The 27,066-nt window shown below is 40.5% G+C and overlaps 3 protein-coding genes and 1 long non-coding RNA gene across 4 annotated transcripts in view; 2 read left to right on the top strand and 2 right to left on the bottom strand.

The window, feature by feature from the left end:
- tbl3 (transducin beta like 3) overlaps window positions 1-10,597 on the top strand; it is a 67,180-nt gene extending 56,583 nt beyond the window's left edge. Inside the window, exons 23-24 of the mRNA XM_061885176.1 lie at window positions 5,945-5,955; window positions 10,080-10,597. Of these exons, the coding sequence (XP_061741160.1) occupies window positions 5,945-5,955; window positions 10,080-10,387 (319 nt within the window). The 3' untranslated portion in view covers window positions 10,388-10,597. The remainder of the gene's footprint in view (window positions 1-5,944; window positions 5,956-10,079) is intronic.
- A 54-nt stretch (window positions 10,598-10,651) lies between these two features.
- On the bottom strand, window positions 10,652-12,275 carry LOC133541794 (uncharacterized). Its single transcript, XM_061885384.1, has 2 exons — window positions 12,260-12,275; window positions 10,652-11,067 (listed from the first exon to the last, which is right to left on the bottom strand). The coding sequence occupies exons 1-2, from the start codon at window positions 12,273-12,275 to the stop codon at window positions 10,652-10,654; spliced, it is 432 nt and encodes a 143-aa protein (XP_061741368.1).
- Window positions 12,276-12,740: 465 nt separating this feature from the next.
- LOC133541667 (uncharacterized) lies at window positions 12,741-15,953 on the top strand. The gene is made up of 2 exons (XR_009803944.1): window positions 12,741-14,394; window positions 14,556-15,953. It is a non-coding gene; the product is annotated as an uncharacterized LOC133541667 (long non-coding RNA).
- Window positions 14,651-26,536, bottom strand: noxo1a (NADPH oxidase organizer 1a). The gene is made up of 8 exons (XM_061885186.1): window positions 26,377-26,536; window positions 26,216-26,296; window positions 26,070-26,133; window positions 25,818-26,001; window positions 21,353-21,546; window positions 21,164-21,277; window positions 20,968-21,085; window positions 14,651-17,156 (listed from the first exon to the last, which is right to left on the bottom strand). The coding sequence occupies exons 1-8, from the start codon at window positions 26,440-26,442 to the stop codon at window positions 16,418-16,420; spliced, it is 1,560 nt and encodes a 519-aa protein (XP_061741170.1). The 5' UTR covers window positions 26,443-26,536; the 3' UTR covers window positions 14,651-16,417.
- Window positions 26,537-27,066: the final 530 nt, after the last annotated feature.

The following is a 27,066-nucleotide window of genomic DNA, read 5'->3' as shown; positions in this document are numbered from 1 at the left end:
TTTATCATAGTGTGTGAATGTTGTTTGTCTATCTGTGTTGGCCCTGTGATGAGGTGGTGACTTGTCCAGGGTGTACCCCGCCTTCCGTCCGAATGCAGCTGAGATAAGCACCAGCACCCCTCGCGACCCCAAAAGGGAAAAGTGGTAGAAAATGGATAGATGGAAAATAGAAGTGTGTGAATGTGAGTGTGAATGTTGTCTGTCTATCTGTGTTGGCCCTGTGATGAGGTGGCGACTTGTCCAGGGTGTACCCCGCCTTCCGCCCAAATGCAGCTGAGATATGCTCCAGCACCCCCCGCCAACCCGAAAGGGACAAGTGGTAGGGAATGGATGGATGGATGGAAAATACAAATGTAATTATGTAAATATTTTAAAAATAATTTCTTTATCATAATGTGTGAATGTTGTTTGTCTATCTGTGTTGGCCCTGTGATGAGGTAGTGACTTGTCCAGGGTGTACCCCGCCTTCCGTCCGAGTGCAGCTCGCGACCCCGAAAGGGAAAAGTGGTAGAAAATGGATGGATGGATGGATTAGTCATTCCATAATATTGCCTTATTTTGGGGAAAATAAAATGAAATGTAAATAAATAAAAAACAAATGTGCCCTGTGATGAGGTGGTGACTTGTCCAGGCTGTACCCCGCCTTCTGCCCGAATGCAGCTTAGATAGGCTCCAGCTCCCCCCGCGACCCCAAAAGGGACAAGTGGTAGAATGTGGATGGAAAATACAAATGTAATTATGTAAATATTTAAAAAACATTTGTTTATCACAGTGTGTGAATGTGTGTGTGAATGTTGTCTGTCTATCTGTGTTGGCCCTGTGATGAAGTGGCGACTTGTCCAGGGTGTACCCCGCCTTCCGTCCGAGTGCAGCTCGCGACCCCGAAAGGGAAAAGTGGTAGAAAATGGATGGATTAGTCATTCCATAATATTGCCTTATTTTGGGGAAAATAAAATGAAATGTAAATAAATAAAAAACAAATGTGCCCTGTGATGAGGCGGTGACTTGTCCAGGCTGTACCCCGCCTTCCGCCCGAATGCAGCTTAGATAGGCTCCAGCTCCCCCCGCGACCCCAAAAGGGACAAGTGGTAGAATGTGGATGGAAAATACAAATGTAATTATGTAAATATTTTAAAAATATTTCTTTATCACAGTGTGTGAATGTGAGTGTGAATGTTGTCTGTCTATCTGTGTTGGCCCTGTGATGAAGTGGCGACTTGTCCAGGGTGTACACCGCCTTCCGCCCGAATGCAGCTGAGATAGGCTAAGAAAGGGACAAGCGGTAGAAATGGATGGATTTTTGTTCATTTCTTGTTGCACAATATTATGCTTATAAACAATACGTATTTATTTTGGTACACAATAGCATAGGTCATTTAATCTTTTTTACTATTTAATATTTATTGCGATTTATGGATATTGTCTAGCTGTAAATTATACAAGAAAATAAAAAAATAAATAAATGAAGAAGTTTTTTATAACTACAATAAATGTATGGCTTAGTGGTTAGAGTGTCCGCCCTGAGATGGGTAGGTCGTGAATCATACCAAAGACTATAAAAACGGGTGTCATGACCTCCCTGCTTGGCAACAAGGGTTGGAATTGGGGGTTAAATCACCAAAAATGATTCCTGGGCGCGGCCACCGCTGCTGCTCGCTGCTCCCCTCACCTCCCAGGGGGTGATCAAGGATGATGGGTCAAATGCAGAGAATTATTTCGCCACACTTCTTGTGTGTGTGAGACAATAATTGGTACTTTAACTTTAACTTATTTTGTGTTTGAGATGTTATTACACATTTTTTTAGGATCGCAATAACTTCCTCCATATTGTGTAGCATAGCCCCCCTAAATAATGGATTATGCAAAAGTGACGTTTGCATAATTTATGATGTGATTTTCTTTAAAAATGCTCAAAAAATGTAACCTGACTCCCGCCAGATCCCTGTAATTGGCTGAGCTCCACACAAGGATGTGGGACTTCTCAATAGTAGATGCATTTCAGAAGGCGGGGCCTTGTAAAAAAAAAAATTGTATGTGATTGGATAAACAACTTGTCTGTTGTCTTGAATGATGTGCTAGCTCAACCACTCACATCCAAATCAACCCGTGATGCTGATGAGAGCGACGCTAGGAAATCCAAAACAGAACAGCCGACATATTGGATAACAACACAGCGAAAAGTTAGAGAACTTTTACTGAAACAACGCAGCATTGTCAGTAGACGATCGGTGTCGCCAAACAGTTACAATAGCAGAATCAATGTCAGCACACAAACCATTGTTGTTTGAATCAAACAGATTGGTTCATTACATTTTGCTATCTTAAGGAGTTTGCAATGCCCTCGAGCCCAGATCCTTGTGTGGAGCTCAGCGAACGACGACGATCTGGCGAGTCAGGTTACAAAAAATGCATGCATAGATTTAAAAACAAATCTGTTATTCATGCATACATAGGAACCTACTAGAGATGCGCGGATAGGCAATTACGTATATCATCCGCAACCGCATCACCAAAGTCGTCATCCACCCGCCGTCCACCCAAACCAACGTTTTATCAGGACCGTACCCGCCCGCCAACTGCCCGCTGAAATAAATCAGAGGTCGGCCGCCTGTACCACTCACAGAGCTATTTAAACCTGTTTCACAGATTAATGAAGACAATTACAGCCGCTAACGTTCTCGCGACTATCCAATAGCGTTCATCCTGATGACAATAATGTGGGCGTGCTGTGAAGCCATTGCCTTAGACACCTTCAACAACATGTACGAACCCATTGTTGGTCCAGCTTCCGCAATTACACGTACAAGATTGAAAGGCATACTGGGTGATCCGGAGTACACTGATGGTTGTGATATAAACAACTTTAACACTTACTAATATGCGCCACGCTGTGAAGCCACACAATACAAGATTGACAAACACATTTCGGGAGAACATCCTCACAGTAACACAACATAAACGCAACACAACAAATACCCAGAATCCTTTGTATCCGTGATATTTCCTGAATATATTTTACACCCCCGCGTCCCCAACCCCGCCCACCTTACCGACGCACAGGGGGGGTGTATAAAATAGTCAGGAATTGTCATGAATACAAAGGATTCTGGGTATTTGTTGTGTTGCGTTTATGTTGTTTTACTGTGAGGATGTTCTCCCGAAATGTGTTTGTCGTTCTTAATTGGTGTGGCTTCACAGCGTGGCGCATATTACTAAGAGTGTTAAAGTTGTTTATATCACAACCATTAGTGTACTCTGTGTCACCCAGTATGCCTTGCAGTCGTGTGCGTGTTGCCGCGGAAGCCACACACAACATGATGCTGGACTGAGAAGCAGATCGTACATGTTGTAGAAGGCGACAAAGCCAATGACTTCATAGCACGCCCTAATACTTATTATCTGGGTGACTGAGAGAATAACAGCGCCTCCTATTGTCTTCTTCGCTTTGTGACACGGGTCTTAAATGGCTCTTTGAATGGCAAAGGATACCGATCCCAGAACCATGTATGTCAAATATTTCCAGATGGTTCAACCGCCACCCGCCCGAATCTAATTAAAATCTTTTTTTCGTCATGTCAACCGCCCGACCCGCGGTTTAGCTGAGGACTCCGCGGATGAGACCGCAAACCGCGCATCTCTAGTACCTAGGCTCCCACATACATGCACAGATTTAGTACATAACTACATGCTAGAGATGTCCGATAATGGCTTTTTTGCCGATATTCAGATATTGTCCAACCCTTAAATACCGATACCGATATCAACCAATACCGATATATACAGTCGTGGAATTATCACATTATTATGCCTGATTTTGTTGTGATGCCCCGCTGGATGCATTAAACAATGTAACAAGGTTTTCCGAAATAAATCAACTCAAGTTATGGAAAAAAAATGCCAACATGGCACTGTCATATTTATTATTGAAGTCACAAAGTGCATTATTTTTTTTAACATGACTCAAAATAGCACCTTGGAAATTGGGACATGCTCTCCCTGAGAGAGCATGAGGAGGTTGAGGTGGGCAGGGTAGGGGGTAGCGGGGGATCTATATTGTAGCGTTCCAGAAGAGTTAGTTCTGCAAGGGGTTCTGGGTATTTGTTCTGTTGTGTTTATGTTGTGTTACGGTGCGGATGTTCTCCCGAAATGTGTTTTTCATTCTTGCTTGGTGTGGGTTCACAGTGTTGGCGCCTATTTGTAACAGTGTTAAAGTTGTTTGTACGGCCACCTTCAGTGTGACCTGTATGGCTGTTGACCAAGTATGATTGCATTCACTTGTGTGTGAGAAAAGCTTGTTTCAGGGCAAGTTGTAGTGATTATGTCACCATAAAACAGGAAGTATGCCAGACTGTGATAAAAGCCGCTCCTGTCATCAATTCATACCTAACCACCAGCTAATGTTCATGTTTTATTTCCGTGTGGTTTGGACTGGATGTCAGTTTTCGTGCCTGTCCCTAATTAGGTGATTTGCAGAGAATGAGGAAGACAAAAGTGTTTGCACAGGAGGTAAAATCTGTTGGTATTGTGGTGTTTGATATAACAGGATTGGTAATAAAAAAAAAAGTTAAAAATAGCGTCGGACTTTGTGGGATTTCTTCTGGGGCTACAATATATTCATCCATCCATCCATTTTCTCCCGCTTTTGAGGTCGCGGGGGGGTGCTGGAGCCTATCTCAGCTACAATCGAGCAGGAGGCAGGGTTCACCCTGGACAAGTCTCCACCTCATCGCAGGGCCAACACAGATAGACAACATTCACACACTAGGGACCATTTCAGTGTTGCCAAGCAACCTATGCCCAGGTGCATGTCTTTGGAGGTGGGAGGAAGCCGGAGTACCCAGATGAAAAACTCCACACAGAAAGATCCCGAACCCGGGATTGAACTCAGAATTACTCAGGACCTTCGTATTGTGAGGCACATGCACTAACCCCTGTACCACCGTGCTGCCTCATCAATGATCAGTGTATTTACCATATTTCCTTGAATTGCCGCCGGGCATGTAATATGCGCCGGCCTTGAATTACTGCCGGGTCAAACTCGCTTCCCCAAATTATTAGCGCATGCTTAGTATTACCGCCGGGTCAAATTCGTGACGCCACGAGTTACTCTTCCCCTGTCATTTTCAAAACGGCGGATGAGTTTTAGTTTGCTTGTACTATGTGTAAACCAGGGCTCTTGTTCAACAGCCATACAGGTCACACTGAAGGTTGTGATATAAAACAACTTTAACACTCTTACTAATATGCGCCACGCTCTGTGAACCCACACCAAACAAGAATGACAAACACATTTCGGGAGATCATCGGCTCTGTAACACATTATAAACGCAACATAACAATTTCCCAGAATGCCATGCATCCATGACTCTTACCGGCTATATTATACATCCCGGCCCCAACCTCCTCATCCCCCCTCCGTGCGTCGGTTGAGGTGGGCGGGGTTGAGTCCTGGATGCATGGCATTCTGGGTAATTGTTATGTTGCGTTTATAATGTGTTACAGAGCCGATGTTCTCCAGAAATGTGTTTGTCATTCTTGTTTGGTGTGAGTTCAGAGTGTGGCGCATATTAGTAAGAGTGTTAAGGTTGTTTATATCACAACCTTCAGTGTAACCGGTATGGCTGTTGAGCAAGTATGCCTTGCAATCTCGTACGAGAAGCAGCAAAATGCATTCCTCCAGGCCGGCACGCAGATAGCATGGTGTAAAGGCGGGCGCGATGACATGTTGTAGAGCAGCGGTCCTCAACCACCGGGCCGCGGCTCGATTGGTAGTGGGATGCAGAAGAATTTAAAATTAATTTTTTTTAAATGTGCTTTACACGATGGTAGCCTTACATCACACTCAATTTTTTACTGCATGCCATTGGTAAGCGCAGGGGTGAGAAGAGGTTTTAAAATCATTAGCGCCTGCTTACTTTTACCGCATGCCTTGAATAAGCGCAAGAGTGAGAAGAGGTTTTAAATTAATTAGCGCCCCGGCGGCTATTCAAGGAAATACGGTATTGTAAATAGAGTAATGCAGAACGTTCTAAAATTTGGCTGACCTCACCGAGAATATTGTATTACCTACATTTTTTTAAGTATAAAAAACCCAATACGTATTGACAAGGTGTGGCGGTAATAAAGTGGTGTGGCGGCGTGCCGCATGCAATTACATAAAGAGGAAAAACCCGGATTAAAAAATGCCTTTGCTTTAAAAATATAAGGCAAATGCATCTGAATGCTTTAAAAAGTGTCTTCGGGGCAGCATAGCATGGTTGGTAGAGCGGCCGTGCCAGCAACTTGAGGGTTCCAGGTTCGATTCCCGCTTTTGCCATCCTGGTCACTGCCGTTGTTTCCTTGGGCAAGACACTTTACCCACCTGCTCCCAGTGCCACCCACACTGGTTTAAATGTAACTTAGATATTGGGTTTCACTATGTAAAGTGCTTTGAGTCACTAGAAAAATTAACTTTGAAATTTGATCCATGCAACACGTGACAAAGAAGTTGGGAACGGTGGCAATTAATACTGATAAAGTTGAGGAATGCTCATTAAACCCTTATTTGGAACATCCCACAGGTGTGCAGGCTAATTGGGAACAGGTGGGTGCCATGATTGGGTATAAAAACAGCTTCCCCCAAAAAATGCTCAGTATTTCACAAGAAAGGATGGGGTGAGGTACACCCCTTTGTCCACAACTGCGTGAGCAAATAGTCAAACAGTTTAGGAACAACGTTTCTCAAAGTGCAATTGCAAGACATTTAGGGATTTCAACATCTACGGTCCATAATATCATCAAAAGAGAGAATCTGGAGAAATCACTCCACGAAACCAACATTGAATGACCCTGACCTTCGATCCCTCAGACGGCACTGTATCAAAAACCGACATCAATCTCTAAAGGATATCACCACTAGGGCTCAGGAACACTTCAGAAAACCACCGTCACTAAATACAGTTAGTCACTACATCTATAAGTGCAAGTTAAAGCTTTACTATGCAAAGCGAAAGCCATTTATCAACAACATCCAGCCATTTATCAACAACATCCAGCCATTTTAGAAGTATGTTAAAGTAAAGTACCAATCATTGTCACACACACACTAGGTGTGGTGAAATTTGTCCTCTGCATTTGACCCATCCACTTGTTCACCATCTGGGAGGTGAGGGGAGCAGTGGGCAGCAGCGGTGCCGCGCCCGGGAATCATTCTTGGTGATTTAACCCCCAATTCCAACCCTTGATGCTGAGTGCCAAGTAGGGAGATAATGGGTCCCATTTTTATAGTCTTTGGTATGACTCGGCCGCGGTTTGAACTCACAACCTACCGATCTCAGGGCAGACACTCTAACCACTTGGCCACTGAAACAGGGTTCACCTGCTAACATGCTAACATTAGCATGCTAACTATATACATTTTAAACTATCCATCCATCCATTATCTGCCGCTTGTCCCATTAGGACTTGCGGGGGGTGCGGAAGCCTATTTCAGCTCCATTCGGGCTGCATAATGAATCCCACTACTTGGCGCCATTTTAGAAGTATGCTAGCTGTTCACCTGTTAACATGCTAATATTAGCATGCTAACATATTTTAGCATTCCAGCTAATTATATACATTTTAAACTAATAATAATGAATTCCATTACTTGGCGCCATTTTGGAAGTTTGCTAGCTGTTCACCTGCTAACATGCAAATATTAGCATGCTAGCATATTTTAGCATTTCATCTAATTACATACATTTCAAACTAATAATATTGAATTGTATTACTTGGCGCCATTTTGGGAGTATGCTAGCTGTTCCCCTGTTAGCATAAAAAGTTACCATGCTAGTTTTGTACGTTTTAGCCTAATTTTCCCAGATGTCGCTACTTGCCACTATGTTTGAAGTACACCAGCTGTTCCCCTGTCATCCTACTAACTTTTTATGCCAGCATTTTCGCCAATGGTCCTGAAAAATAGGGTAATCGGTCCCCTTTAATGTAACTTTATTTAGCACGTCCAAAACAATACTCTAGCCAACAGTTACTCATTTGGCACTTAAAACATCATTTTTACCGCAAACTTTGTCCATGGTTTGAATGATTTTTAGGGACCGAATGTCCCTCTGGGACAGAGGACCTTATTGTATTTTTAAGGTTTTATTACTCTTTATTATTCCGCCGCCTCTTTGAGCTGTATTTTGACCCCCTTAACATGTTTCAAAACTCACCAAATTTGACACACACATCAGGACTGGCAAAAATTGCGATCTAATCAAAAAACCGGAACCCAAAACTCCAAATTGCGCTCTAGCGCCCCCTAGGAAGAAAACAGACAAAACTGTCTCTAACTTCCAATAGGAACGTCGTAGAAACATGAAGCAAAAACCACTACGTAGGTCTCAGTTAGACCTATATTTCAAACACGTGGCCCCCCCTGCTAAAATCAACAGGAAGTTTGTTATTCCCATCTCATTACAAAAGTTGACAAAAATGTTTTTTGCTTTTTTTCAAACATTATCTCCTCTGAAGTCGTTTGTCGTTTCGGCTTCCAATAAGCAAGAGAAGAGAGATTGAACCCATCTTAATAAAAGTTGATGAAATAGTTTTAATTACTGCTACAGTTTTGAATTTATCAGGCTTCAAAGAATCGCTGCGCTGAAAACCATTTCAAAGATGGCCGCCGTGCGCAGACACAGTGAGGGAGACGTTTTGTTTTCTTTTTTCCCCCCCTACTGTCTGCTGCTGTTGCGCACGCACCAACATTCGTGGGGGAGGGTCTGTGATCGTTTATACCAAGATGGCTGCCAGGTGCTGTAGCTAAGCTGGTATTTTTTAAAGTTGTCGTTTGCCTGCGTATCGTAAAAACAACCGTCCAACATTCTTTATTTTGAGTACTTAGATACAGTGGGGCAAAAAAGTATTAAGTCAGCCAGCGATTGTGCAAGTTCTCCCACTTCAAATGATGACAGAGGTCTGTCATTTTCATCATAGGTACACTTCAACTGTGAGAGACAGAATGTGGAAAAAAATCTAGGAATTCACATTGTAGGAATTTTAAATAATTTATTTGTAAATTATGGTGGAAAATAAGTATTTGGTCAAGCATTCAAAGCTCTCACTGATGGAAGGAGGTTTTGGCTCCAAATCTCACGATACATGGCCCCATTCATTCTTTCCTTAACACGGATCAATCGTCCTGTCCCCTTAGCAGAAAAACAGCCCCAAAGCATGATGTTTCCACCCCCATGCTTCACAGTAGGTATGGTGTTCTTGGGATGCAACTCAGTATTCTTCTTCCTCCAAACACGACAAGTTGAGTTTATACCAAAATGGATACATGGAGGATACAGCAGAGGATTGGGAGAATGTCATGTGGTCAGATGAAACCCAAATAGAACTTTTTGGTATAAACTCAACTGGTCGTGTCTGCCTTAGCATCGCCGGTAAAATGTGCAGGCCAAACGATCGGGACTTAAATCCGTCGATTGGTAAGTATTTGTTTGGCATTAAATGTGGGTGGAGGGAAAGGCTGGATGCAAATATAGCTACAAATGTACATACAGCTAGCCTAAATAGCATGTTAGCATCGATTAGCATGCCAAGCTAATTGATGCACACTCCACGTAAGTCAACTTGAATCCGTCCCTGATCGTGTTGTTACACCCTCTGACGAGGCATGATGTCTCCAAGGTGCGGAAAACAGTCGAAAAAACGGAAAATAACAGAGCTAATTTGACTTGGGGTTTGTAATGTGTTTGAGAAAATGGCGGATTGACTACCTATGTCTCGTCACGTTCTGACATCATCGCTCCGAGTGCGAATTATAGAAAAGCGTTTAATTCGCCAAAATTCACCCATTTAGAGTTCGGAAATCGGTTAGAGAAATATATGGTATTTTTTCTGCAACATCAAGGTATATATTGACGATTAAATAGGTCTGCTGATAATGTTCCCCTTTAAGGTGGCTGCCGGCTAGCTAACGCTGACCCGGGCTTGGGTCGGGGGGGCAGCAGCCAAAGCGGTCCCGTCCATCGCCGCTTGCAGCTTTAATTTTTTTTATTTGTATTTCTGTGTTCGAAATAACATGTCTGTTTGTTCCATCCCCTACAGCATAGACCAAGACATGGACACGGCTCCACTGGGCTCTGAGACTCTGTTTGTGATCGACAAAAACCCAGGTAAGGACGGCGGCCAAAACATGGACGATAGCGAAAACGAGGAAGACGAGGCGGATGAAGAAAAGGAAGAGGAGGATGACAGCGGCGATGAGGAGGTGAGCGCCGGCAAGAAAGCCACCGCGAATGGCAACCACCCCGCTGAGAGTAGTGACGAGAGTTGGGAGGAGGAGGAGGACGATGAAGCACATGAAATGAAGCCTCTCACAACCTCCTCCTTCCCACAATGCACCACTCTCACAAGCTGACTGCCATCGCCTGCTTCTCTAGTTGACCTGTGCGCAGACTTTGTGGAATGTTTTGAGGCGTGCAGGCACTAGTGTGTCAGCGCGGCACACGCCAACACGGCTCAGCCGGATCAACCTGCTCTCCTGACGCTTATGCAAGAGCCCGGTCGGCGTGCGCTCCCTGGGATGATGAAACACAAACACCTATTTTAATAAACACCATCCAGTGTCTTTTGAGTCGTCTTCATCCGCAGACACCAGCTCTTCAAATGTCGCTCGAGTCGATCAGAAACCTACACCCGCTCCATTGAACACTCTAGTGGACACTCCAGTGAACACTCCAGTGAACACTCCAGTGAACACTCCAGTGGACACTCCAGTGGACACTCCAGTGGACACTCCAGTGGACACTCCTTTGACCACTCCAGTGAACACTCGAGTGGACACTCCAGTGGACACTCCAGTGGACACTCCAGTGGACACTCCAGTGGACACTCCAGTGGACACTCCAGTGGACACTCCAGTGGACAGTCCTGTGAACACTCCAGTGAACACTCCAGTGGACACTCCAGTGGACACTCCAGTGGACACTCCAGTGGACACTCCAGTGAACACTCCAGTGAACACTCCAGTGAACACTCCAGTGAACACTCCAGTGGACACTCCAGTGGACACTCCAGTGGACACTCCAGTGGACACTCCTGTGGGCGGGCGATGCACTGAATTAGGGGTGTCCAAACTTTTTCCACTGAGGGCCACACACTACAAATTAAAACATGCTGGGGCCGTTTTGAAATTTTTCATTTTCAAACCATAACAAAATATATGGATTCTTTTTTTTTTTTTTTTTTTTTACCTTTAGGACTCCCAGGGACCAAAGAGGGTCTCCATCATTAACTTGTTAAAAATAAGTCAAATTATTATTTTAATTTTTTATGTAATGCTTACAGTAAATCTCTATATCAACTTCAGGTTGATATAAAGTAAACAAAAAAAATGTTTCATGCCTTTTCAGTCAAAGACAACCTTGTTTTTTAAGGTAAAACTGACATATGCAGTATTTCCCCCATTGCCCAAAACATTCAGAAAGCAATTTTGAGCTGAAGTAATTGGAGCCCTAAAAAGATCAATAATGCAGGACGCCATTGATTTAAATGTATTATTATTTCTGGGTAATCACAGTGAAAAAATAAATAAAATCCCACTAAATATCTTTGGGATCCAAAAGGTCCCCCACTCATAAAGTGATACATTTGTATTATTATTTGTTTTACTTTCAACACTTAAGTTACAAGATCAACTTCAGATATATCTGTCGATTTTACGTTTAAACTATTATTTTGTTGTTTTTATGCTCTTTTGTCAAAGAAAACACTGTTTTTATATGGCAACAACACAGTACATGCACATATTTTCCACATAAAACATCATAAAGTGAAATATTTGAAGTAATTAGAGCTTTAAATAGGTCAATAATTAATTATTTAAAAAAAATCATTTTTTAACTATTTTTTTTTTTAGCATTTGCAATAAAAGCAAAATAAAGAAGAACAAATGAAAAACAAACAGCCTGCATGGCAGCTTTGTGTCAACATTGCTACTTTTCCCCGTTAGATTTCACCTCATTCTACTTTTTTTTTATTTTTATTTTTGCAATAGCATTTCCAGAAAGTGTGGCTGGCACTTTGGACACACCTGCACTGGACTAATCAGGACAAATAGTCACTTTCAACTGTTCCTGCTCATCGATTGTCACAGCAAATAATTTCCATGTTGGAATTTTACCTCCGCCAGTTGACCTTCCGGTAAAAACTATAAAAGCCTCTATTCTAGCTCACGGTAGTAAAAAAAGAAAAAAAAAATCTTGAATCCAGACCTCCAAGATGTAATCACTTGTCCCTGATTCCATGTGACATTTCATAAAAGCTTGATCAAAACAACTTAGTACAGGGGTCGGCAACCCAAAATGTTGTAAGACAGAAAAAAATATGTCTGGAGCCACAAAAATTTTAACTCTTAGGCAACACATGATGTAAGTGTCTATATTAGCCTACTATCAAAATGACTTTAAAAGTCTTATACGATTGTTATTTATAATGAAGACAACGTGTGATGAGTTTATATTAGCCTACTATCAAAATGACTTTAAAAGTCTTATACAATTGTTATTTATAATGAAAACAACGTGTGATGTAAGTGTCTATATTAGCCTACTATCAAAATGACTTTAAAATTCTTATATAAGTGTTATAATGAAGTCAACACATGATGTAAGTGTCTATATTAGTTATGTTAGCCTACTATCAAAATGACTTTACAAGTCTTATATAAGTATTATAATGAAGGCAACGCATGATGTAAGTGTCTATATCAGCCTACTATCAAAAGCACTTTAAAAGTCTTATATAAGTGTTATAATGAAGACAACACATGATGTGTCTATATTAGCTTACTATCAAAATGACTTTATTAGCCTACTATCAAAATGACTTTAAAAAAACTTATATAAGTGTTATAATGAAGGCAACACATGATGTAAGTGTCTGTATTAGCCTACTATCAAAATGAATTTAAAAGTCTTATATAAGTGTTATAATGAAGGCAACACATGATGTGTCTTTATTAGCCTACTATCAAAATGACTTTAAAAGTCTTATATAAGTGTTACCTGCACATTACCTACCTTCTCTGTATCCTGGAGTCAAACTGGTGCCTCCTTCTTTCACCCAGTCAACATATCTTTACCTGCACATTACCTACCTTCTCTGTATCCTGGAGTCAAACTGGTGCCTCCTTCTTTCACCCAGTCAACATATCTTTACCTGCACATTACCTACCTTCTCTGTATCCTGGAGTCCAACTGGTGCCTCCTTCTTTCACCCAGTCAACATATCTTTACCCGCACATTACCTACCTTCTCTGCATCGTGTGGTCACGCTGGTGCTTCCTGCTTTTAAGCGGCCATCTTGAGACGGCAGCAGCGTAGCGGTTCTTTGAAGGCTTGTAAAATCAAAACCGGAGCAGTTAGAAAAACTCTTTGCGCAACTTTTAATCAGAAGTCTTCAATCTCTTTCCTGTGCGAGTTTGAAGCCGACACAACAAACGCGCTCAGAGGAGATAATGTTTGAAAAAAGGTGACGGATTTTTACAAAACTTTTGTTTTGAAGGGGTAATTGCCAACTTCCTGTTGATTTTTGCTGGACGATGTCAATCAATGAAATGTAGGTCTAAGTGAGACCTACATAGAGGTTTTTGTTTCATGTCTCTCCGACATTCTTACCGGAAGTTACAAGCAGTTTTGTCTGTTTTCTTCCCAAGAGCAGTTTTGTCAGTGTTTTATTCCAAGGGGGGGCTAGAGCGCAATTTTGAGTTTTGGGTTGTTTTTTTTTATTATTAGATCGCAATTTTCACCAGTCCTGATGTTTGTGTGCAGTTTGGTGAGTTTTGAAGCATATTAAGGGGGTCAAATCACAGCTCATAGAGGCATAAAGGAAATTTTTTTAGGAAACTTTTGTTTTGAAGGGGTTTTTGCCAACTTCTTGTTAATTTTTGCTGAAGGATGTAAGTGTATGAAATGTAGGTCTACGTCAGATCTACATAGAGGTTTTTGTTTCATTTCTCTACGACATTCCTAACGGAAGTTACAAGCAGTTTTGTCTGTGTTTTTTCCTAGGGGGCGCTTGAGCGCAATTTTGAGTTTTGTTTTTTTGATTAGATGGCAATTTTCGCCAGTCCTGATGTTTGTAAAATTTCACTGAGTTTTGAAGCATGTTAAGGGGGTCAAATTACAGCTCAATAAAATAATAAAACCTTAGAAATACAGTAGGGTCCTTTGTCCCAATGGGACATTCGGTCCCTAACATTGTGGCTTACCACCATGCATTAGATTTGTATTTCTTTTAATGGTTTTATCATCTTTGAACTTGAAATTTTTGTCTAGATCGAGGAAAAGAGGTTCGACCATTGTTGAACTCCCAGGACCTGTAATGAAGTGTGTGTGGATTCTTGGCTTGAAACCTGTGGCACAGGTATTGTTCACCGCCTAGTTTTTTTTCCACCATGCTTTTATTTGTTCCAAGTATACGGATTCTTCTTTGCGCACAAAAAATATATATTTACCAACTTTGAGAGTCCTGAAAAGTGCTTTATAAATAACATTTGTTATTGTATTTCTCATCATATGCATTAGGGTGCAATTGAAGTCTATTTCTGGTCATGCCGTCCCCTGCTGGGCCGAGGGACCACGCGGCTGCATAGCTGGATCAAAAGAGACGTCGGTGAAGCTTTGCTGAATTAAAAGTTGCTTTATTACAAGTGAGCGTCATTCAAACAGGTCTGCAGTACTCATAGGAATCTTAGTCGAAAATGGAGAATTCCTGCCTTGGAGAAGCCGAACCATCAGTTTATCTTTTCCTTCTTTGCCTGTCTGGGTGTACGCTAAGTCTAAACAGCGCCCCCTGACCATAAAAGTCGATGTTTGTGTGTAAAGTGTCTGGAAAACAACTGCTTTAAGTCATAACTTAAAGGTTGGTGTTTGAACTAGACAGGTAGTCTCTTCTCCAGGATAGGGCTATCACTTTTGCATTCCGAAGTCCCAATTAGAGCCTCGTTCCTACGAGAAGTGATCCAATACACCAAACTAAGGGGCCTTATCTTATCATGCCACTATTTACGTAAACGTGGTGGTTTGCTTTTTCCAAGATGAGTATGAACATTCCCCATATGTAGAACATAATGACTTCATTAATACGCTTCACAATAATCTTTTTCCAACTGTTTAAATGCATATAAGGCACAACAAAAAACATTTTCCAGTATGGAAAATAGTGTCTGAAGAGACTGGAATAGTGATAGTGATCATCTATATCAGGGGTCAGCAACCTTTTTGAAAGCAAGAGCTACTTCTTGGGTACTGATTAATGCCAAGGGCTACCAGTTTGATACACACTTAAATAAATTGCCAGAAATAGCCAATTTGCTCAATTTACCTTTAATAAATACATCTATATATATATAAAAAAAATGGGTATTTCTGTCTGTCATTCCGTCGTAGATTTCTTTTTCCTTTTACGGAAGGTTTTTGTAGAGAATAAATGATGAAAAAAAACACTTAATTGAACGGTTTAAAAGAGGAGAAAACACGGAAAAAAAAGAAAATGACATTTTGAAACATAGTTTATCTTCAATTTTGACTCTTTATAATTCAAAATTCAACCCAAAAAATGAAGAGAAAAACTAGCTAATTTGAATCTTTTTGAAAAAAAAAAAAAAAAAAATAGAATTTATTGAACATCATTAGTAATTTTTTCCTGATTAAGATTAATTTTAGAATTTTGATGACATGTTTTAAATAGGTTAAAATCCAATCTGCACTTTGTTAGAATATATAACAAATTGGACCAAGCTATATTTCTAACAAAGACAAATCATTATTTCTTCTAGATTTTCCAGAACAAAAATTTGTAAAGAAATTCAAAAGACTTTGAAATAAGATTTAAATTTGATTCTACAGATTTTCTAGATTTGCCAGAATAATTTTTTGGGGGAATTTTAATCGTAATAAGTTTGAAGAAATAGTTCACAAATATTCTTTGTCGAAAAAACAGAAGCTAAAATTAAGAATTAAGTTAAAATGTATTTATTATTCTTTACAATAAAAAATAAATACTTGATTTAAATGGTCAGGAAGGAATTTAAAAGGTATATGTGTTTAAAAAAAATTTTTGAGGTTGTATTTTTTCTCTAAAATGTTTTTTCTGAAAGTTATAAGAAGCAAAGTAAAAAAAATGAATGAATTTTATTAAACAAGTGAAGACCAAGTCTTTAAAATATTTTCTTGGATTTTCAAATTGTATTTGAGTTTTGTCTCTCTTAGAATTAAAATTGTCGGGCAAAGCGAGACCAGCTTGCCAGTAAATAAATACAATTTAAAAAATAGAGGCAGCTCACTGGTAAGTGCTGCTATTTGAGCTATTTTTAGAACAGGCCAGCGGGCGCCCCCTGCTCTAGAATAACAATAATCTACAAAACAAGTACATGGACACGGAACAGTTACCGACTTTCTATGGATGTGGGGGATGGGCTCGCAGCCCTGTTGGCGTTCTTGCGCGTGACGGTGGTGCAGCGGCTTAGGATCTCCTTCTGATTCGGCCTGGGCGGCACCTTGGGCACCCCGTTGGGGCTCTTGCAGATGTTGGACTCCGAGACGGCGGGCGTTAGCCTGCCCTCTATGCTGCTGTCCGGGCTGAGGCTGTACCTGGACGGGGACGGGGGGCTGCGGCCGTGCCTCAGGGTGTAGTCGTCGCAGCTCATACTCAGGTTCATGACCGAGCTGGCTGAGGAGGATTCCAGTTCGTCGCTGCTGAAGTCGCTGTCGCTTGTGAACTCTCTGTCGCTGTCCTCCTCGGGGCTTAGGCGCTGGTCGTCCACTCTGCTCTCCACCTTGATGATGGGCGTGGGGATGAGTTTTATGGGGGGAGGCGGGGCGATGACCGGCTTGGTGACGCTTTGAACTGGCGAGGTTTGTCGAGGTCTATTCAAGACCTCGGCCGATTTGGACAATTTCCTGCTCACCGGTTGCAGGGTCTTGGGTGAGGGGGACCTGGCAGGGGGATACGGCTTCAAAATGTCCTCTTGGGAGCGGCTGAACTGCTGCGACTGTACGGCCAGGCTTTTGGGGGACAGGAGGGTGGGACTGGTATACTCTTGACTGGGGCTTTGCGCTTTCGCAGTATGGTTGTTCTGGGGTTTCAGATACATAGTCGGGATGTAGCCAGCCTTGGCTTTGTATCTGGGAAGAGACAAAAGCAAGGTCAGGAATATACATACATTCCTCAAGGATGTTCTCATTCCGGATCATTTTAGTCTCGGTGCATTCAATCGATCGTAACTGGACTGGTCAGGTTGTCTTAGAGCATACATCACTCAAGGATGTTCTCATTCCGGATCATTTTAGTCTCGGGGCATTCAATCGATCGTAACTGGACTGGTCAGGTTGTCTTAGAGCATACATTCCTCAAGGATGTTCTCATTCCGGATCATTTTAGTCTCGGGGCATTCAATCGATCGTAACTGGACTGGTCAGGTTGTCTTAGAGCATACATTCCTCAAGGATGTTCTCATTCCGGATCATTTTAGTCTCGGGGCATTCAATCGATCGTAACTGGACTGGTCAGGTTGTCTTAGAGCATACATCACTCAAGGATGTTCTCATTCCAGATCATTTTAGTCTTGGGGCATTCAATCGATCGTAACTGGACTGGTCAGGTTGTCTTAGAGCATACATTCCTCAAGGATGTTCTCATTCCGGATCATTTTAGTCTCGGGGCATTCAATCGATCGTAACTGGACTGGTCAGGTTGTCTTAGAGCATACATTCCTCAAGGATGTTCTCATTCCGGATCATTTTAGTCTCGGGGCATTCAATCGATCGTAACTGGACTGGTCAGGTTGTCTTAGAGCAGGGGTGTCAAAGTCAAATACAGAGTGAGCCAACATTTTGAAACTGAACAAAGCCGCGGGCCAAGGTTGAACAAATGAACCTCTTAATAGGGACCCAAACAAGTTTTGTATTGAATATTGAACAAGCAAGGCTTATATAACTTTATAGTGACATGCAAAATCCAGTTTCAAATAATAATAATAGTAATTAAAGCTGCAAGCAGCGTTGGTCGGGTCCGCCTTTGGCCGCTGCCAAGTCCTGGTCTAAGTCAGACCAACATAGAGGTTTTTATTTCATGTCTCTACGACATTTCTAACAGAAGTTACATGCAGCTTTGTCTGGGTTTTTTCCTAGGGGGGGCGCTAGAGCGCAATTTAAATTTTTAGGGTTTGGTTTTTTATTAAATGGCAATTTTCGCCAGTCCTAATGTGTGTGTAAAATTTGGTGAGTTTTAAAGCATGGTAAGGGGGTCAAATTACAGATCGGCGTTTCTGGATGTTGTTGATAAATGTCTTTCGCTTTGTATAGTTGAGCTTTAACTTGCACTTTGAAGCATTTTAAAGGGGTCAAATTACAGCTCAAAGTGGCAAAAATGACATTTTTTAGGTAACTTTGCGCAGGGGTTCTTTGAAGGCGCGTAAAATCAAAACCAGAGCAGTCATCAAAACTCTGTTCTATACTTTTAATCAGAAGGGTTCAATCTCTCTCCTGTGCGACTTTGAAGCCGAAACGACAAACACGCTCAGAGGAGATAACTTTTGAAAAAAGGTGACGGTTGTTTACAAAACTTTTATTTTGAAGGGGTAATTTTTAACTTCCTGTTGATTTTTGCTGAAGGACGTCAATTATTAAAATGTAGGTCTAAGTGAGACCTACATAGAAGTTTTTGTTTCATGTCTTTCCGGCATTCCTACCGGAAGTTACAAGCAGTTTTGTCTGTGTTTTCTTTCTAGAAGCAGTTTTTTCCGTGTATTATTCAAAAATTGCGCTAGACTTATGTGTGAAATTATTAACACATTACCTAAATAATATTATTCAGCTCATTGACGTAAGAGACTAGACGTATAAGATTTCATGGGATTTATGGATTAGGAGTGAGAGATAGTTTGGTAAAGGTATAGCATGTTCTATATCAGGGGTGTCAAACTCAAATACAGAGTGGGCCCAAAATTTAAAACTGAACAAAGCCGCGGGCCAAGGTTGAACAAATTAACTTTTTAGTTGGTAGCGTGTATTGTAGTGTCCCGGAACAGTTAGTGCTGCAAGGGGTTCTGGGTATTTTTTCTGTTGTGTTAAGGTACGGATGTTCTCCAGAAATGTGTTTGTCATTCTTGTTTGGTGTGGGTTCACAGTGTGGCACGTGTTTGTAACAGTGTTAAAGTTGTTTATACGGCCACCCTCAAGTGTCACCGGTATGGCTGTTGACCAAGTATACGTTGCATTCACTTATGAGTGTGTATAAGCCGCTTACATTATGAAGCTGTTTGTACGGAGGATAAGCGGACGTGACGACAGGTTTTAGAGAACGTTAAAGGCAGTGCAAGCCCCCAATATTGTTGCCCGGGAGATATTCGGGAGAATGGTTGCCCAGGGAGATTTTCGGTAGGGGCACTGAACTTCGGGAGTCTCCCGGGAAAATCGGGAGTGTTGGCAAGTATGAATATTAGCGGTGAATGCGGTGTTACAGCGGCACAGCCACTGAATAATACCGGCGGGCCAGCTCTAATGCTAATTTGAAATGGCCTCAAGGGCCAAATTCCCGCGGGCCAGAGTTTGACACCCACGTTCTATATGTTGTAGTTATTTGAATGACTCTTACCATAATATGTTAGGTTAACATAGCAGTTGGTTATTTATGCCTCATATAACCTACACTTATTCAGCCTGTTCTTCACTAGTCTTTATTTATTTTAAATTGCCTTTCAAACGTCTATTCTCGGTGTTGGATTTTATCAAATAAATTTCCCCCCAAAATGCGACTTATACTCCAGTGCGACTTATATGGTTTTTTTTTTTCCTTCTTTATTATGCATTTTCGGAAGGTGCGACTTATACTCCGAAAAATGCGGTAACTGTCATGAATTTGAAAAAATAAAATAAAATAATTTTTCATTAAAGAAGGGTTCGGCGAATGCACATATGAAACTGGTAGGGTTCGGTACCTCCAACAAGGTTAAGAACCACTGTACTAGAGGGTGTGTTCTCCCTGCTCGAGTGAGAGGCAAAACGTCTTCTCAGACAAACTGCCCCAAGAACTCATGTGCCTCGTAACCAATTACTGGACTCTTAAGAAAACAGCTTGTGCCCTGTCCATGACCAGATAGATACAAGCACTGCATGTTTCAGACTGAAAAAGTCACCCCCAAAATCTTCAATCCTAACCCTTACACCTAAACCAAAACTGTTAAGGGTCAAATGCCCGAAGGCAGTGGTTTTGAAGGAACCACTCCATTCACAGATCGATTACTAACCAATGGGGTACCACATTCTACATTCAGACAATTCTACTCAGTACTTTTGAGGCTACCACTCCAGTGATCCTCCATTGTTCACCTGCTCTTTGGCACAGGAATAGGAGTCCACACCACCCCTTCAAAATAGAGTCTACAAGCACAGTACAGTGTTTGTACCCTTTCGAAGACCAGGTAAATCACCCTAATGTCCCAAAAAGTGTGTATGGTAGTGACGAGATATATATTTATATCTGCAAGAGTTACTTTTTTATATTCATAGTCATATTTGAAAACAGCTAGTGTTTTTCCATTTCTTCTTCTCTGTTTGTCTGCTAGTAAACTGTGTGTTAACCTTGAAGCTTTAGGAATGTATATGTCTCAGGCTAAGCAGAACAATAGACATATGTATTCGTTCCGGTGGGTGGGGGTGAGGGTGAGGGGGATATTGAAGAAGACAGTGCTTCCGTAAGGTTTTCAGATCAACTAGGCAACGCGAATTGAATGTGTTGTTTTTTAGGTTGGTCTCTCCAAAGCTTTGGAATAAATTGCAAAACACCTATTCTGTTCTGGGTTATCATTTAAAATCAGCTTATGTGTCATCAAAAGAATTTAAGATTGACCAGCAACTTAAATTCCATCGGAGGAACATCTGGTCCAAATGCAACGGTAGCTACTCTCGCAACCTAGAAGTTGAAGGCTTCTAATACCTGATGAGCCACCAGCCGTTTTCAGACTTCTGCAGGACCTCGACTACTGCACCGAGGCTCACTGTTATTTCGTCATCCTTGGTCGCTTCGTAGCTCTTGGTGACGGTGTACAAAATTCCTGAAAATGGCAGAGCAACACCATGAGATCCAAACATGAGAACATATGAATGAGCAAGACGTCTTTAGAGTTGGGTACCTTTTTGAGGAAGTCCATCGGTAGAATCCTCTTCGGGTTCGTCATCCAGCCTCTCCAGGTACGGCGCGGGAAACCAAGCCAAGGCCTTGTATTCATTCTCCACAAGCCACCATCCTGAAGCACAGAAGACATCAGAACTAGACTCTACACCCGGTAAGTGCCTTCTGGACCCAAAGCGAGAGTCCTCACCCGCTTTGTCTTTGATGACCACGTCCACTTTCTCATTCAGCGCCACCTTGAACGGCTTGTTCTTGGTGTCCTTGGTCTCGTAGGGGGCCAAGCACCTGTACGTCTCGGCTGCAAACGGCTGAGTCACATTGCCGCCACCGGGGCTCAGGACTTCGCGTCGCGGGACTTCGCCATCGGGGGGCATGATGACGACGCTGAGGAGGAGGGACAGAAGCTTGAGGTAAATACAGTGCCTCGACCCGCCTCAGGAAAGATTGTGCAAGCACCCGCCTTCTTCGCCAAGGTATGTAATTGGCACCTGTTGCTCAACAATGACCCACAATTACATACTTTCACGGGTGCTTGGAATTCTTGGAATGAAGTCGTTAAAAAGGTGTGAAGTTGGACCTTAGTTTGCAAAGTTGATTGTTTAGTACACATTTTAATTCACTTGGAATGATTCCATAATTTAACAAGGTTTTTCCTTCATTTATTTTTGCAGTTTTGTAGTCCAAAAATGATTTCCTTCATAAAAATACAAGGTAGTAGCAATAAATATTTGCCAAGTATAACATCCATCCATCCATTTTCTACCGCTTATTCCCTTTGGGGTTGCGAGGGGGTCGCTGGTGCCTATCTCAGCTACAATCGGGCGGAAGGCGCCGTACACCCTGGACAAGTGGCCACCTCATCGCAGGCCAAGTATAACAATGAGCGGAAATTTTTAAATGAAACAAACTGCTGTTCTATATGTGTCCACTAGATGTCACAACAGCAATTTTGACATCTATGATTTTCCTTGAAAATCAACTTTTACCTTGAAAATATTTTTTTTCCTTCAAAATCATTTTTTTCCTTGAAAATTATATTTTTTCTAGAAAATCAAATTTTACCTTGAAAATAATTTTTTTCTTTGAAAATTATATTTTTTCTTGGAAATCAACTTTTACCTTGAAAATATTTTTTTTCCTTGAAAATCTATTTTTTCCTTGAAAATATTTTTTTTTCCTTGAAAATCAACTTTTTCCTTAAAAATTATTTTTTTCCTTGAAAATCAACTTCCATCCATCCATTTTCTACCGCTTATTCCTTTTACCTTGAAAATAATTTTTTCCTTGAAAATCAACTTTTACCTTGAAAAATCATTTTTTTCCTTGAAAATCAACTTTTACCTTTTACATATGTAAAAAAAAGAAATAAAACCACATTATCAGTGCACAAGTCGAGAAAAATGATCAAACTACATAAATAACATCCTGTAATTTGATTTTGATATTATTTTTTTTATCTTGAGAGATTGAAAATGAACACTATTGAGTTGACTGATGAACATTATCACATCATTTATTCAGAAAGTATATCCATCCATTTTCTACCGCTTATTCCCTTTTTGGGGTTGCGGGGGGCGCTGGCGCCTATCTCAGCTACAATCGGGCGGAAGGCGGGCCACACTCTGGACAAGTCGCCACCTCATCGCAGGGCCAACACCAGAAAGTATAAATAACGACAAATTAAAATAGAATGCTATTAACCCCACCCAACATGCAAGTGTAAAAAAAATGTGCTTGTTCTATTTTTAAACAAAGAAAACAATCTGAAGTTATCTTTATTTTTAAGTTATGGTGCCGTGATTTCACCCACTCAGGAGTAGATATTTCTCCATGTGGCCCCCCCGATCTAAAATGAGTTTCACACCCCTGCTTTAAAATCTCCTAAAAAATACACAATAAATAAAAGGTATTATTCGTTAAATATTATTTACAGTAATTTCCATCCATCTGTTTTCTACCGCGTATTCCCGTCGGGCGGAAGGCGTGTACACCCTGGACAAGTCACCATCTCATCACAGATTTATAGTAATTTAAATAATAATGGATTCGATAGAGCTTTTCTAGACACTCCAATCGCTTCACAGTCATGTAGTCGGTCACTACATGACATTTACAGCCACAGCTGCCCTTAAATTGCCAAAAATGATTCCCGGGCGTGGCCACCGCTGCTGCCCACTGCTCCCCTCACCTCCCTGGGGGTGATCAAGGGTGATGGGTCAAAATGCAGAGCGTAATCTCGCCACACCTTGTGTGTGTGTGACAATGATTGCTACTTTAACTTGGGTAGAGTGACTGAAAAACATAAACAATTTTTATAAGTAAAAAAATCCATGTATTTAATTCTGCGTGAGTCTGCACAAAATGTTTTTTCCCCTGGTTTCCCTACTTGTTTTCTTGCACATTTAAAAAAATAAAAAATCATCCTCTAAGACAGGGTTCGGGAACCTTTTTGGCTGAGAGAGCCATGAAAGCCAAATATTTTAAAAATGTATTTCCGTGAGAGCCATATACCGTATTTTTCAGACTATAAGTCGCGTTTTTTTTCATAGTTTGGCCGGGGGTGCGACTTATACTCGGGAGCGACTTATGTGGGAAATTATTAACACATTACCGTAAAATATCAAATAATATTATTTAGCTCATTCACGTAAGAGACTAGACGTATAAGATTTCATGGGATTTATGGATTAGGAGTTAGAGATAGTTTGGTAAAGGTATAGCATGTTCTATATGTTCTAGTTATTTGAATGACTCTTACCATACTATGTTAGGTTAACATAGCAGTTGCTTATTTATGCCTCATATAACCTACACTTATTCAGCCTGTTCTTCACTATTCTTTATTTATTTTAAATTGCCTTTCAAATGTCTATTCTTAGTGTTGGGTTTTATCAAATACATTTCCCCCAAAAATGCGACTTATACTCCAGTGCGACTTATATATGGTTTTTCCTTCTTTATCATGCATTTTCGGCAGGTGCGACTTATACTCCAAAAATACGGTAGTATTTTTTTTTAACACTGAATACAACTAAATGCGTGCATTTTTAAGTAAGACCAACATTTTTAGAGTATAATAAGTCCCTCATTCTTGTTAATAACATTGTTATTGTGAAGCTAACCAATAATAAATCAAATACATCTTACCATTAATGCGACTTCTTGAACTTGTGCGGTAGAAAACGGACAAATGGATTAAAATGCATGAAAATGTTTTATATTTTGAACGTTATTTTTGACACTGAATTATTCATTACTTATCCTGTTAAGTAATGTCAGCTAACATTTATCTGAGAGCCAGATGCAGTCATCAAAAGAGACACATCTGGCTCTAGAGCAGGAGTCACCGCCTGTAAGGACCAGATGAGTCGCCCGCTGGCCTGTTCTAAAAATAGCTCAAATAGCAGCACTTACGAGTGAGCTGCCTCCATTTTTTCAATTTTATTTATTTACTAGCAAGCTGGTCTCGCTTTGCTGGACATTTTTGATTCTAAGAGAGACAAAACTCAAATAGAATTTGAAAATCCAAGAAAATATTTGAAAGACTTGGTCTTCACTTGTTTAAATTCATTTTTTTTTTTTTTACTTTGCTTCTTATAACTTTCAGAAAGACAATTTTAGAGAAAAAATTATTTTAGGATTTTTAAACTCATACATTTTTACCTTTTAAATTCCTTCCTCTTCTTTCCTGACAATTTAAATCAATGTTTAAGTATTTTTTTTTTATTGTAAAGAATAATAAATACATTTCAATTAAATTCTTAATTTTAGCTTCTGTTTTTTCGATCTAGAATATTTGAGAAATATTTCTTCAAACTTATTATGATTAAAATTAAATAAAAAAAATTCTGGCAAATCTAGAAAATCTGTAGAATCAAATTTAAATCTTGTTTCAAAGTCTTTTGAATGTCTTTTAAAATTTTTGTTCTGGAAAATCTAGAAGAAATAATGATTTGTCTTTGTTAGAAATATAGCTTGGTCCAATTTGTTATATATTCTAACAAAGTGCAGATTGGATTTTAACCTATTTAAAACATGTCATCAAAATTCTGAAATTAATCTAAATCAGGAAAAATTACTAACAATGTTCCATAATTTCTTTTTTTTTTTTTTTTCAAAAAGATTCGAATTAGCTAGTTTTTCTCTTCTTTTTTTGGGGTAGAATTTTGAATTTTAAAAAGGCGAAATTGAAGATTTAATTTTCATTTTTTTCGTGTTTTCTCCTCTTTTAAATCGTTCAATTAAGTGTTTTTTTCATCATTTATTCTCGACAAAAAACCTTCCGTAGAAGGAAAAAAAATGTCATAAATACCCTTTTTTTTTTAAATATTTATCTGTTTCTATATATATTTATTGTGAGAAATCATTAAGATGTTCAGTGTCTCCACAAAGATAAATATCATTAATTATTGATAACAACATAGTTAAAGGTAAATTGAGCAAATTGGCTATTTCTGGCAATTTATTGAAGTGTGTATCAAACTGGTAGCCCTTGGCATTAGAAGTAGCTCTTGCCTTCAAAAAGGTTGCTGACCCCTGACATAGAGCCATAGGTTCCCTAGCCCTGCTCTAAGAGAATTGTGCAGCTTTGTGCACGAGTACACCTTTTTTTTTCCCAATCACATAACCTTGAGCCTGAGCATTCCCAAACATACCCGTTGTTGGAGTACTCGGGCTTGAGTTCCGCGTCTTTGGGGTGGAGAAACTGGATGAGGTGAACAGACTGGTTGATCTGCACGTCGGAGCGCAGCAGTTTATCGCAGTACGTCTGCAAGGGCTGCAGGTAATGCAGGGCTTTGGCGGTGTTGTTCTTCTGGTTGGATTTGGCCTTCTTTGTCACTGATTTGGAAAGGAAAAAACCAAAAAGTTAGAACTTTGTGGGATGAGGCAGAAATAGAGTGAAATACCTTGAAACTTGGGCACGCTTCTCTCGGTTTTTTTGGTGGCTGGAAACGCTTTCTTTAGCTGCTTCTGTAAAGTCAGTCAAAGCAGAACCTTTTCAAATAAACCACTGCCGGTTGACGTGTGGAAAAAGTTTGAGATTTTCACTTACGTGCATTTTCTTGAAGTCCTCGATGGTCCGGTAAATCTGGATGTTGTTGTCATCCGACCACTGCACGGAGACCATGTACATCTGGGGGAGGAAACGGTGCACATGTTCAAGTCGCAGCCCGAGAGATTTATCTGTAAGGGGAACATTTTCACCACTCTTACGTTTTTCTTATCCTTCTGCATCACTCCCAGTACGCGGATGCTGACGGGGTACCTCTGTGGCTCCATGGCTAACCTGAAATAATGTTCCAAAAGCAGCACATGTGACGACGCAGCCGGTCTGCTAATGCACTCGATGCTGTGCAAGGTGGATTTATACTCCCTCCACCTGCACAGGTGTGGCTGTGTCGCACCGACAGCCTTTGTTGCTAAAGGGGAAATCCAACGTTGCCGCCTTGAACGTTACACAAGGAGCAAATGTGCCCCCGCAGTTTTTTTTTGTTTTTGACCCGTTTACTTTTAAAAACGTAATGGGCCGCATGTGGCCCCCAGGTCTTAATTTGCCCAGGTCTGAAATAAAGGGTTTGTATGTTCTCAATATCCAACATTATGTATTATTCTAATTTATCTTTTTTGTAACAGAGTTAGTGAATGAAGCGCATATTTGGAGTTATTTTCCCATATTTTTGCACAATAACTCAGATATGTAACACTAGTGAGCAGTAGAGAATATGAAGTGATTTTTGGTCTGGAATATGACATAAAACAGCATACATATATATGTATGTATATGTATATTTATATATATATATATATATATATATATATATCTATCTATATACATACATACATTCATGTATGTATGTATATATAAATGTATATATACATGTATATACATATATGTATATACAC

The sequence above is a fragment of the Nerophis ophidion genome, linkage group LG23 (genome assembly GCF_033978795.1).
Source record: "Nerophis ophidion isolate RoL-2023_Sa linkage group LG23, RoL_Noph_v1.0, whole genome shotgun sequence".
In the NCBI taxonomy this organism is placed as follows: Eukaryota; Metazoa; Chordata; class Actinopteri; order Syngnathiformes; family Syngnathidae; genus Nerophis; species Nerophis ophidion.
This window is presented reverse-complemented; position numbering and strand designations above follow the sequence as displayed.